General features: G+C 39.8%; 1 protein-coding gene across 1 annotated transcript in view; it reads left to right on the top strand.

Moving 5' to 3' along the window:
* The window catches only part of LOC126188286 (ATP-dependent DNA helicase DDX11-like), a 139,393-nt gene that overhangs the window by 72,135 nt on the left and 52,896 nt on the right, over positions 1-14,362 (top strand). The window contains exon 9 of the mRNA XM_049929870.1: positions 11,428-11,585. Within this exon, the coding sequence (XP_049785827.1) occupies positions 11,428-11,585 (158 nt within the window). The remainder of the gene's footprint in view (positions 1-11,427; positions 11,586-14,362) is intronic.

Genomic DNA, 14,362 nt, shown 5'->3' on the forward strand with positions numbered 1-14,362 from the left:
GAGGCCCTTCATGGCTGTGACCATCTTGGTGACATCCTTGTGTCCATTACTCTTCACCCATTTTTGAATATAGTTCAGGATGCCATTTTTTATAGGGACCTTATCCTTCAAACTGATGAGCTTGGATCCAATCTGGAACAGCAGAGCGTTCATGTTATTCAGCATGTTCAGAAAGGCCATAAGGGCAGTTGCATAGATACCAGTGACTTTATTCTGGCAATCGGTGTTTTGAGTGTTGGTTGGTTTGGTTTAAATGGTTCTGAGCACTGTGGGACTTAACATCTGAGGTCATCAGTCGTTTTGAGTGTTAGGCATGTCCTCTTGCTGTATAGTGGACACACTGTGTGGTGAAAGTGGACACCTACTCCATGAGGGGAGCCCGTGTTCCACCGCCTGTGGATGTTAATTGTCACGGCCATCACTTTCTACATTTGCCAGATTCTCCAGTTTATAAGAAGGTATAGATGCCACAAGTCAGCCGCAGGAGCCTCAGTTCCATGTGCCCCAAGGTCGCCCCCCACTCTTTCAGTTTCAGGTCTCTCTGAAGCCTGCTTTTTCTCTGAGCTCTGCCCTCCTCAATCTATGAATGAGGAGGAACAAAGCGCCCCCCCCTCCCCCTCAGTGTGCCCATCCCCCTTCCAACCTGATTCTGACCTCTTATTTATGGATGTCATCCCATCCATGTTGGTGAAACTCTCCCCCTTCCAACCTGATTCTAACCTCTTATTTATGGATGTCACCCCATCCATTTTGGTGACAATCGGCACACTACAAGGTTGCCAGTGTCAGTTTTCCATCCTGGATGTTATCCTCCCAGTTGACCTTTGTACGGATCCGTATGTTCTACTACAAGACATTGCGACTCATTTTGCATTCACATTGTGAGGTAACGGGTGAGTTGTGGCGCCCTGGAAGTATTCTAAGTTCAGAGTTGGCGGCCACCGCTTGGGCCACGCGGCAGGGTCGCGCTCGTTAGCAAACACGTGGTGCCAAACGTTAGTCAGACGAGAGGGGTAGCCCCAGCGCATGGTCCAGCCATGTGGCTGGGAATTCCACTGTGACGAGGATGATGCTTTACGTCGATGAAGGAGATGTCTACGTGCCAAAGATGGCGAACTTTGTGAAACCTTAATGGCAGACATTTCACAGTTTGTATAGTAATTAATAGTAACCAGATCAATCATGATACATCAAAAAGAAACATGTACATTTGTTTTATTTGCACTACGATGCCGATGGTGTAATCAGATTTTCCATACATTTATTAGTTTAAAGTTTAGTATTAGATGGTAAGCTATACAAGTAACACTCGGCAACGAATTTCCAAAATATAAATGCTTCATCCGATTTTGTCGATCGATGTATCTGTAGAAAGCTATTAGTGTAAACCTAAATTGGAACGAATTACAGACATGTAACTAGAATAGTATATGAGCTATTGGAGGTCAGAGTATCCGATTACCGTTGATCGTGCCAGGCCATAAGTACTCCACACTTACAAGAAAAAATGGTAGCAGCATGCTTATAAATATATTTATTCATCTATGTCTTTGTTCATATCCGATACATACTATTCATGAAGAAATTGGTTAAATATTTACTGTGTTTTAGGAAGCACAGAGACATTAGGCAACTCGCCTACCTGTTCTATTTCTTTTGTTATATGTTTATTTATTTAATAATGTGTATTAGAGCGTGTTTATGGTCCAGCTGTAGGAATATTTATTTAATTTCAAGTATTTAAATGTAAATCCATTGTTTTGTATGTGCTTAAATGTGTGTGTGGGTGCGTTGGCTTGAAAATATGGTGCGAGTGCTCTAGCCAATCACAGCGCTCGTGAATGGGGAGACTGGATGGGAGGGAATTCTGGCAGTGCGGCAGTTGTGGACAGTACGGCACAGGATACGAGTGCTGGACCCAGACAGTACAGCGCGTTGGATGCACAGTTGGCGGAAATACTTGGACAGTGGGGCAGTTTGCGCATGGTCGCGGAGAATAGAAATATTTCGGAGTGCCAACCTGTGTTCTTGTGTGATTTCCGTAGCTTCTGCAGTGAAGATGTAGTGTGAGTTTAAAAGTGAATATCTTGCGAGCTATGTTGTTGTTCATAACTATGTGCAGTAGGAGTCTATTGTTTCCCTGTTATTCAACTTATATTTTATTTAATTGCTGGACCATCGACACCATTAAGTGTTTTGCAGAAATATACCGCATTCTCAAAAGTACTTCTACTATTGTACTCATCATTTAAAGACGTTAGATAGTGCCTGCAGATTTTATTTAATTGTGATCTTTCATTTATAAATTGATATGTTACTTTCATAATTAGCAATTGCCGAGTGATAGAAACCTTCGACCATTCGATTCATGTGTGTATTCTTATCGTATACTGTAGACTCAGCAGTATTTGGCCTGTAATGTGGCAACTACGTATCCCAGCCCCTAGACAACGAAACCAGCCAAAACTTTTAATATTACAACTCTGAGTCTGAGGTTATGTAGTTAAGGGCCACCACCACATCTTTCAGTTTAATTTGAAAGCCCGCAGCCTCCTATCCGACTACCTTCCTCCTCTGGAACCAGTGGTATGAAGCTTCCCACTTATGTTTTACCCCTTTCAACCGGAATCCTGCAGTGAACCTTTTACTGAAAGGGAACTTCTTCTGGCCTTCTCCTTTTCCCAGGCTTCTGCCCATGGGCCCAGTTCCACCCATAACCAGTTGCTTTAATGCTCCAGTCCTCCACAACAGCAATAGCTCCTCTGAGTGTTGAACTGCAGTTGGCTCTTAGGTGCCTTCCCCTCTGTGGTTACTGTCCTTAAGCCTGGTAAGGATCTGTTGGAAACCACAGTTTGACTGGTCTTTTCGCAGCACCTCCATTTCGTTGCAGTTTTCTGAGATCTGTGTAAAGGCCTACAGCATGGCTTGGTGCCATCACATCTTATTTACACTCCACGAATGGGGTCTCCAGAATCCTCTCTTGATATTTATTCGCCAGATCCTGTCTCACTGGTCATTCTGAGTGGGGTTGGCACCATTCTCAGCTTTCTGTGGACGCAGGGGAATGGCATTCCACAGATTTCCATATAAATGTTTTTTTTTTTTTTTTTTCCTCGTTGATATTAATGGGCTTGTGGCCTCTGTCGGATCATTGGTCACCCCTGTTTTGTCTGTGGATGATTTCTGTATTTGGGCTAGTACCCACTCTGTGGCCTCTACAGGGCAACAGCTCTTGGGTGCCATCTGGCGCACTTCTGCGTGGACTCTCTCTCATGGTTTTCTGTTATCCCCCTGTTGCTGCACTATGGTCCATCCCAATCTGGAGCTTTACGTCGATGCCCAATGCCAGATATTGTTTCCCCAGTTTCATTTCTTGGGTCTTCTTTTTGATAACAAGCTTACTTGGTTGCCCCAAATCTGCCTTCTGAAGATTGGCTGTTTCTGTAAACACTATTCATTTGCTTCCTTGCCCACACATCTTGGGGCACAGATCATTAGACTCTTCTCCACCTTTATCGGGCCTTAGTTCTGTCCTAACCAAACTATAGTAGTCAAGTTTATGGCTCAGCTTCCCCTTTCACACTGCTTCTCTTGGACCTGATCCACCTTTGTAGTATCTGTTTGGCCACTGGTGCCTTTCACACTAACACTGTTGATAGGCTCATGTTTGATGTTAGGACCCCCACTCCCCCCTCCAGTTCAATGGTCCCAACTCCAGGTTTTCTATGCAATCACTCTCTGTACTTTCCCTGCTCACCTTTGCTCTTCTATTCTTTTTTTGTGGTTTCAGGATTTCGCCTGCCCATTGCCCACCTGTGGGTGGGTTTACCATTGGGCTGTGCCTCACTTCTCTCTGCCATGATTTTCGTCTTCCCTCTTTGTTCTGTTCCCCACTTTCTCTCCTGAACAGACTCCCCCCTCGAATTCTGGTTAGTTCCTCAGCCCCTGTTTTGGATGGATACTTCTGGGGTTTTAAAGCCTTCATTGCTCTGATGGTGTTCTGTTGTTTTTTCCACCTGCTCATATGAGAGTTTCAGGATGCTATTGTTTTTTACGCTGATGGCTTTAAACCTGGGATCACACGAGATATGCTGTCATGTCTTCTTTTGGCACAGATCATCTCTTGCCTCCCGAGTGTGGGGTATTTACCATGGAACTGATAGCCATTTACAGGTCCCTCTACTTTATTAAACTGTCCTTTCTCACCCAAGTTTTGTTACACAAGTACTTGATGAGCGGCCTTCAGGCTATCGTATGGTGTTTTTCCCACTGCATCTTGGTTCCTGAGCCATCTGCAACATTCTTGCTATCTTGACCGTGCTGCTTATTCAGTTGATTTACTTTGGGTTCCTGGCCATGAGGATACCCCAGGTAATGAGGTTAACGATCTTCCGGCTGGGGGTGGGTCATGGCATCATTTACCTTCATTTTCCATGACCCCTGCAGGGATGGATTTGTGACTTCACTTCAAATTCCTTTTCATGCAGTTGTGGGCAGTCCCTGGTAGGGTTGTGCAATTAAGGGGATTCCTGCCATGTGGCATTCTTCTCCCCACCCCTATCAGTGAGAATCTACTGTCCTCTGTGCCATCTTCATATCAGCCATACCAGGTTGACCCTTGTTTATTTACTCCATAATAGGCCTTCCCCCACCCTTTTGTAGTTAAGGGGCCCCCTTCACAGTGATCCATATTTTGCTGGACTGTCCCTTCGTTTTGGCCCTTCACACTAAATATGCCCTCCCCCTCTCCTTGTCTCGAGTGTTAGCAGATGAACCTCGCGTGGTTACATCCATCCTCGGTTTTCTTTATGAAAGTGGTTTGTCCTCCGAGATTTAAGTACTTGAATTTCCTTCCAGAATTGGAGTACCTTGGTTTATGTTGGTGCTGGTTTGGGAGGCCTTCATCTTTATCTCTGTGCTGGCCACAAATTCCCCCCTTATTTCCTTATGTTCTGTCTGGGCTTTTGTGCCATTTTGTTTCCCCCTTTTCTTGTGTCTTCTTCCCCGGGGTGGCAGTAATGGTGTCCCAGTGTGTATAGTGCCTCTAGGGTGCCCCCTGCTCTTGCCCCTTCCCATCTCCAACCCTCCCCACTTCTGTTCTTTACTCTTGCTGTCATCCCAATGTTCCTTCTGCCTCTTCGTTTGGCTTTTTTGTTTTACGTTGATTGGACTGAACTGTGCCGCTGATGTTGATCCCCCCTTAGTTTCTGCCACCGTAGATCGTGGGACCGATGACCTCGCTGTTTGTTGCACTGACTGACCGACCGACCCGACTGACCCGACCGACCCAACCGAGACGTCGACATTACTGATTTTTTTCAGATGCTGATACATATATTTTTGTAAACAGATTGCGCACAGTGGTTGAGTGAGCGAACACCAGGAGCGTGCTCGACATAGATGTTAAACGTTCGTTAGCTCAACCGAGATTGGGCATAGACTGTAGATTTTGAGTGATGTCCAAATATTTAAAGATTGGAAACTTCAGGAAGGTTTGAAAAATGGCTATGTCAGATTCAGGACTTTCTATAAGTATTGGCAAAAATTCGGTTAGTGAACAATGTGATGGTTTAGAAAGTTTCTAGAGTTGTTTTGTGCATCTGTGTGAGGAATACACGACTTACAAATACAAATCCCATATGAAAAATTACTGTAAATTATGCAGAAATCTTAATTAAGTGCTTATTTTTTAATGAAGTATGCCATTTTGTGCACAAAATTCAAGTCTGCAGATATATTATTGGAAAGGTTGGAATGTAATGAGCATAGAAGCAAAATCTACAATGGAAAATGTAGCTAGTTCTGAAACTGAATATTAATTATCTTATAAATTATTAGTTTTGCAGAATTTCAGATGTGTTGTTTGAAATATGAACTGCCAGTCTTTATGCGTCACTATGCCCAGAAACACATACTAACCCTCAAGGCTTTTCTTATTCCTTAATGAGGTGGAATTTTCTGTTAGATCCAACTTTTAATTAAATGGTTTCACAGTAAAACTAAGTGCAGCATTAGAATCAGCACATCAGAAATGTTATGTTGAATAATGAAAGTGATTGGGAAGTAGTTTAGTGTTTTGGGATATTCGAACACTGCCACATGTATACTACTTGGGAAATGTACAAGATTTAAGAAATAGGCAAGTAGAAAAAAGAAAATTATTTGTTAACAGCAGTTGAAGTCATAAACAGATGGAATAATTCTAATTAACTATGTCACATCGGGAAGGTTTACCGCTAAAATTCTGAGAACAAGACAGTATTATCACCAGTTGTTCCTTATGCACACTGAACAGTTGTTCCTTCTGCTTGCTGTTCATGTATGGTACAGGAAACGGGGAAATGTAGAGGTATCCAAAGTTGCCATCACCATGCACTGTAATGTGCCTAATGGAATAAAGATGTAGTCATAATTTACTTACTGTGGATGTCCTATGTATCTTGTTAAATTCTTTTATTTTTATGTGAAATGAAACAAATCTTGTGAACAAACTTCCTATTGGCTTCTGTCTCGGGTTCTTCGGCTGATGTTCATCTAATGATTTTTCTGACGTTTCGCCAGCACGAGTGGCTGGCATTGTCAAAGCTTCACCCTCCATTGCCGGTGGTGAACTGCAATTGAGGGTGAAGCTTTGACATGCCAGCCACTCGTGCTGGTGAAACGTCAGAAAAATCATTAGATGAACGTCGGCCGAAGAACCCGAGACAGAAGCCAATAGGCAGTTTGTCAACAAGTGGCCACGAAAGCCTTAATAATTTTGAAATCTTGTGAACTTGCTTTAGTAGTATAAAATGTGTTGGACTTTGTGAGCATACATTATTTACTGGACACTTGCTATGTGGTGCAACCACAGCTGTAGTAATCCATTTCAGCTAATCAAACCACGACAGCTGCTGGCAAATAGGTGCAGAACAGGTGAACCTAAAGAAAGTACAAAGTTTACAATAACAAATAACCTTAGCTCGACTGTATCAAAGTGCTGCAGCGTCAATTACTTGGACACGAGGAAAGATGAAACCATAAGATGAAAATGATGGCAATCAAATGAAATGGACAGAGTCCCCAAATAGATCCAGCTTACCAGCGAGTGCGGTGAGCAAACCACAGAAGCGACCAGGACACGAACACAGCTCATATGTAGTGCACAGATCATGTCCACGGAAGATCGCCCAAGCTCGCATGTGCAGAACTGGGGGTCCGACACAGGAGCCCAGTTGTTCCAAAAGTGCGTTAGCAATGGGAGGAACCAAACGCAACTGTGAAATAACTACATAATGCACAAGAAGATAGGAGAACATCCGTGCGAAACCAAAATCCAGATGTTCCACTAAATTTCTTGGTTGGGTTTGATTCCTTCCATTGCTAATGTGTCTTTGGAACCATTGGACTCCTATGTTGGACCTCTGGTTCCACACATACGCTCCTGGACAGTCTTTTGTGAACATAACCTACACACCACACCTGTGTTGTGTTGGTGTCCTGGTCACTTCACCTGTTGTTTGCACATGGCACTTTCTGATACACTGGATATGCTGGGGGATTCTTGTCCATTTCCTTTGATTGGCATCATTTTATTCTTACAGTTTCATCTTGCCTTTTGTCTTCTCTCATTTCACAGATGAAGGGTATGTTTTTATATGCCAGTTTCAAGCAGGAAGATGGGGGACACACATTATTTACCCTCATGGGGATGTAATCGCAATGTAAAAGCCATAGTCCTCACCCTGTAATTGGCACTGCGGCACTTTGATATAGTCAAGCTAAGGTTAGTTCTAATTGTAAACTTTGCCCTCCTTAGGTTCTCTTGCTTCTCACCTGAACATGCAAATTTTTGGTTACAAAACTAGTTGTAACTGAGTGAATAATAAATGAATTCCCAGCAGCTATTGCATTAATAGTGACCTTTCAGCACTGCACAAGATGTAAAATTCCTTGTGGTCCAGCTATATAACAAGCTAAAATGGAGCAAAGGAAAAATAAATTAATGAAGAAGTAAACAAAATGTTTGTTCAGCAGAAGCAAGTAGTAAGAATAATATGTTAAGTTGATATTTGTGCATCTTGTGGAGAATCGTGCATCTTGCACTAGCCATGTCAAGGCTCATAAAATTTGTACACAACTTACCAATACATTTACTCCTTAATGGTTTTTGTTGCTTATAATAAAAATCAATTCCAATGGAACTTTAACTTACACATTTGCAATACAAAATGCAGAAATGACTTTCATGATGATTATCCTTCTTGCCCAAGACTCATAATGGAGTTATGTACTCTGGTGGCAAAGTATTCAACAAGCTCCTATTTAACATAAAGCAAAAAAAATTGGAAATACTTACCAATTCTAAAGGAGAGGAAACCCTCATTAGCCCCTCTTACAAATTATCTGAATATCAGGATTCAGGAATTTAAAAGTTCTGTTAGTTGCATTACAATTAGTAGTATTTGTTACAAAGTGATAATGTACTAAAAGTTGTAAAAACATTTTCTTTGAAAAATGACACTGTAATCAAGCAAATATTAAGCTACTAATAGGAGATAAGTAGCAGCTATACAATAAAACTGAGGAAGCAACAGGTTTTTCAAAGTAGCGGTTTCCTTACTAATTTACTCAATTACATTTAGGTGACACAAGTGTGAATAGCATTTGGCAGTATGGTGAATAATTTACTGATAATACAAGGCACAGATTAAATTTCTATGCTGCACTTGTCTCAAATTAATAAGTACCTTGATTTGTTCCATGTTCCTGAAAGTTCTTGATGAATCTATGGTACATGAATGAATGAATGAATGAATGAGTGGAGGTAGTCAGAATTTTGAGGAATGGCATGACATGGAATATTAACGAATATTAAATGTTAGATTAATGTAAATGATTATAAAGCAGGGAAAATGTGATGTGTGAGAGAGAATACAGATGAAAATATGGTGACAAGGAGCAGTTACAGAAGTGTTGTTTTAGTTTAAAGTTTATGAAGTGTTTCAAGTTAACAACTGCAGGTGAATGATAAACAGTAATTGCCATAAACGATGTTTCATCTAAATTTTTGTGTTTTTAATGACAGACAATCCAGAATGACACTGACCATAATGAAAATATGTCTTTGTAACTGTAACTGTTAGCATTTAAATGGTTGTTGAATAAGCATTATGTGTTAGGTTCATTGTGAATTATTGAATATTACCTACTGCATAGTATTATCTAATTAAATTGAAATTAATAATCAAGCTGTGTTTAAATGGAACATATACATTGTGTGGATACTGTGCTCAGGGTCACAGACCTTAACATTCCAGTGTTTACCTGCACATGATCTTCCTCCCAACTAAATATATTCTGACTGCCTAAATTAAACTTGAGATATGTCCACAGACTTTAGGTTGAAGTGGAGGTGGAAGCTTACAACATATCACATTACATAAAATTATAAATAATGTGAAATGAATCAAAAATTACTTGACTACTGAGAGTAATGTCAATTGAGCTTTAATATTTGATTAATGCTGGTAAACTAAGTATAAGATTTGTGGGGAAACAGCTACAATAATACAAAATAAATGTCACTGTTGGTATTAAAAAGCCAGATTGAGAGTATTATCTTTGAAGAAATTATCATTATTCATCATATGAAGGTTTTTAACTATCTCTAATTATTATTTGGTTAATGCTCTGTAATTGTATGCCAATGTTAGAAACATCCTATAGGATAGGATAAAGTAACTTATATAGTGTTCTGTGAATTCATTGTTTGGCCTTTCTTTTTGCTAGTTAACTGAGTTACCGTAACAAATGGACATGCTCCATGATCACATAAGGAGTTCTAGTCAGAAAAATCACTAGGTGCTGTCAGCTATTAGCAAGGCATATTAAATAACTGGAACTGAAAGAAGGGGTGAAGCCATATTACTAGCTAGATGTGCAGACAGAAGAGTGTATAAGAAGGCAGAATGTGGCATTTGAAGAAAATTGCATGACACAGTGATGGACAGATTCAGGAGGTGTAAGAATAGAAATGGCCACACTGATTGGGCATAACTTTCGGGAAAGGAAAAGAGAAAGAACAACAACACACAAAATAAGCTGAAACAGGATGAAATAGAGTGGATGATTAGTTCACTTTTATAGTTTACGTTTCGCAGGAATATTAAAGGTATGGCCACCATTAACACAGCTGAAACATTCTCATACATAAGCCTCCCTATGAATTCATCTCTGGAAATTTCCCTTTGACACGTTGTACAGTCACATAATATACGATGCCTGTTTTGCGAATGGTTCTGTTCCTCACCATCAGTCTGTCGCTAGTCAGTTACTCTCTTTTTCCCACCATCAGTCTGTCTAAGGAATTTATACCCAACGTAAGATCACCCCCTAGATGGACTACAAAAGCAACTAACAATGTGCAACCTCTGATTACGCAACTTTACAGCTTCTAGCAGCAGCATCATTGGTTGACGTGTTTGGTGTCCCATGTACGAGCAACAAATCGCTGCTACAACTTCAGCTTATAAGCTGACTGATAACTTACACGGAGGCACAAATGATATTGCTTGAGAGCATGGCTTAAAAATTGGCCCTAACCAGGAAAATTGAGTGACAGAGGAGTACTATATGAAAAATATACCACAATGGGCACACTTATATCTGCAGTAGAGATGCTGACTATTTAAATTCTTAAAGTGCTCTGTAATGGCTGTACATAAATTCAGCTATTCAGTAAACGGTTTACAGAACTGTTTTCTTAGGTGACCACAAACTTTCAGCAGCCAGTCTGTGTTATAAGTGTGTTTTAGAAATAAAACCCAACCTTCATCATACACAGGAATGCCTTTGATCTTAATATTCTTATTTAAAAAGAGAGAAAATAAATAAAAGCGTACTTCTAGTTGTTTTGCCCACTAACTTGGTCACAACCATGCACTATTGATTAGACATAAATTAGTTATGGTAATTTTTATGCCTCTTGTCCCACAAAAGTTGGGCTATACTAACACAAATGTTTTGGGAAAGTCTTTTAGCAAATTCTTCCTTTGAACTAGCTCAAAGTTTTCTCATGATTGCCTGTTGTGTGGGGTATAGTGACAATACTCAGACAGATTTGAATCTAAATGTTGCCCATTGTAATGGAAGGCATGAAGCACCACAAATGTACCCACATAGGCCGCTAACATAACTGTACATGTGCTATTTTGTTACCTGAAAGTGTTGTGTACTGTCAGTTGTTTATGTAACTTACACAGAATGCAGCCTAAATCAATACCCCACCCATTGTATTTTTTTCTTTATGGTGGAATAATCTCTTGCCAGTGTTTTCAATGTGTTCTGTCTTTAAAATGGTTATGAAAATGGTTTTATGATATTCCAGAGGGTCTAGCTTGTATAAGAAAGTATTTTCAGTTTGTGAATTTTAATACCATTTTGCAGGTGGTAGGCCTGGTCACCATCCTGATGTCAGTACTGGTTTGCGAGCTGCAGAAGAGAAGATGTATACACTAACAGATTTTCTGTTATTTGCAGAAATTGATAATATCAACCCATACGTGTTACTGCAATTTTGCAAGAAGAGTAAGCTGGCACATAAGGTAATACCATGCTGATTTGTGATATTTTGATTAGGATATTTGGATAAAAACAAATTGGTTTACCTGGGTTCAAATTTCACCTTATTATTGTACAAGTTGGCAATATTATGAGAAGGATAGTTGCTACTCACCATATAGTGGAGATGCTGATTCACAGATATATTGTTTAATTGTACAATTTGGTATAGATATGATTGACAAGCTTTACTGTTGTGAAATTTGGAACACTTTCTTACTAGAAATCTTATAAATACATCCCAAGATTTTTGTTAATACTGACCAGTACTGCACTAAATTCATATTGTTTTGTAAAAATACTTGTAAAAATGTCTATTTTGCATTTGGAGGATGCCTAGGCTTGATGCGGTTTAAAGGTTTATAGCCAATATTTATTGAGGACTAAACTAAAAAGCATTTGCACTTAAAGGTAGACAGAAAAATAAAATGCGGAAATATTTATTTCTATGATATGAAAAATTGTGTGTCTCAGTGGATAAGAGCCAGATCTGAGGTTTGGTCCTCTGTTAGTACTAAGGTTTTGCTGCCATTTTAGTTTCTTTCCTCTCTGGGGTAATGATTTGATAATGTGAAAAATGCCAAGGTGTACTATGGATCAGAATCCACATTAATCTGTAGGACCCACTACAAAAAGCCAGGCAAGTCAGTTCGAAGGTGCCTACTAAAGCATACATGTAGAGTAAATAAAGACTGGCAACCACCAGTATAATTAATAATCCAGAAATTAGCTTTACATAGTGATGAATTGTAAAAGAGATTAATGTATTAACTATGCAGAATGAAAAATGATCTTTTCTGACACAGGCACTCTAATTGATAAACCTAAATCTTAAATGTGGAAACAAGGATCCCTTCTTCTGAGGGCAAAGTGACCAAGGAGTGGATGGTAGAGGCTCTGGTGTTTCACCAGTTGGATGGCAGAAGTACCATAAACACTCTTGTTAATAACTGTCTTCTGAGCTCTCTAGAGTTCATGTATGTAATTGATTTCTTGCTTCACGCATTCATTCTGCGGTACATGATCTGTAAATCCTATCAGGAAAGAAAATTTTTAGGAATGTCTAATGAGTCAAGGTGTAAATTTTAGGTCAAAATCAACTATCAGAGTACATCTGTATGCTGGGATTAGTCTGCCTGTGTGTTTTAAGCTGCATAAAGCTATAATTGGGCTAAATACAGTTCTTAGAAAAAAGATTATTGCTTTGGCAAAAAGGATGTAAAATGAACAGAAACTTACTTCTTTCCTACTTAGACTAAACAGCTGATCTTTATCTACTGCTTCTTCAGAACAATTATCTGCACATTAATGTCATGAAAGGCAACTATTTGACTGCAAACAAAGGTGGGTGGGGCACAAACAAGTGTGGCAGATACTTCACTAGTCTACCTCATGGTGTAGGAGATATAATTAATCTCAATCTCTTCCTTTCTGTAGCAGCAATTACTGCCTTTTCTCACTCCTGCATTGTGTCTACTACTACGTACTTCCACATCTTTCTTGGCTGTCCTCACATCTCCCTTTACTATCACGTACTTTATTTACCTTGGCAGGTGATGTCCAAACCATTTCAGCTGATATTCTTCTCCCGAGGCTTTATATATAAATCCCAAATTGCTCTGTTTGGGATCCTGTCCTGCCTACTTTTATTTTCTGGTATCTCATTTCTGCTGCATGTATCAGACTTTCTGATCAGCTACTCACAATCCGTGATTCCCAGTCATAGTTCCGCTAATTTGGTTTCTTTCAATATCTGTCTCTTGTGAGGAAGTTCCATTTGACTACTTTAGACAGGTGACCTGTTGCCCCATCTCTTTGCCTAATTTTGTCTTTCATCTTCTTATCTGCTCTGAAGATAGAGCCCAAGTACTCAAATTTACAAGCCTGTTCTTACGCCTTTGCTTTAAATGTGCTTTTTCTCCATTTTGTTTGTAATCATGGTTTCAATTTTTCCAGCAAAATGCCTTCATTCCTTTCTTCTTCAGCTCTTCCACCCAGACATTAATGTTGCATTGGAAGTTTTTATCAAAGAGGGCAATTTGCCAGGTCACCTGAAAAAGCCAAGTGGTCAGTTGAATGGCTTACATATGGTGATCTACAGCAGTCAGATTTTTAATATTGCTGCTACATGTGTTCATTGTGTGGTAAAGGCATAAGCAAGGGACTGCGGTGTTGCTTGGATATCTTGCTTGTAGTGAAGTCAGCAGATCTCTGATTTTGTGTTCTCATAGAGTTATTTTTGAAAACATTACTGGAGATATCAGTGATCAAAATACAGTCTTCAAAATTAATTATAGTAGTCTAAAGGTTTACTAAAAGATGACCGGTTTCGATCATCACAGGCTCGAAACCGGTCACCTTTTAATAAATGTGCCTTGTTATCCAGACTATTATAATTAATCTCGTCTAGTTCTTGAAGATTGCATAGGGGATCCTGGTGGTTCTACATAAAGCTTTGCTAACTGCTGGCATTCTTATATGGACTTCCAGAGACCAGATCTTAGAACCCTGTCTGTTGCCTCCTGCACGTCTAGAAATATAGCGTAGAAGAACTTGTTTCCTCCAGAAGTTTTTGACCAGCCATCCTAAGTGTGAAAATGGGATGTCGAGTGTGTCGATCTAGGTCAAAAGAGTGAACGTGATGAGACTATCCAGTGGTGTGCCTGAAGCCATCCTCAACTCCATATTTCAAGTTGTTGTCCAAATTATTTCTTGGATCCACAATAATTAAAACACATCACTAGTCACATTATCGAGCACT

The sequence above is a fragment of the Schistocerca cancellata genome, chromosome 5 (genome assembly GCF_023864275.1).
Source record: "Schistocerca cancellata isolate TAMUIC-IGC-003103 chromosome 5, iqSchCanc2.1, whole genome shotgun sequence".
NCBI lineage: Eukaryota > Metazoa > Arthropoda > Insecta > Orthoptera > Acrididae > Schistocerca > Schistocerca cancellata.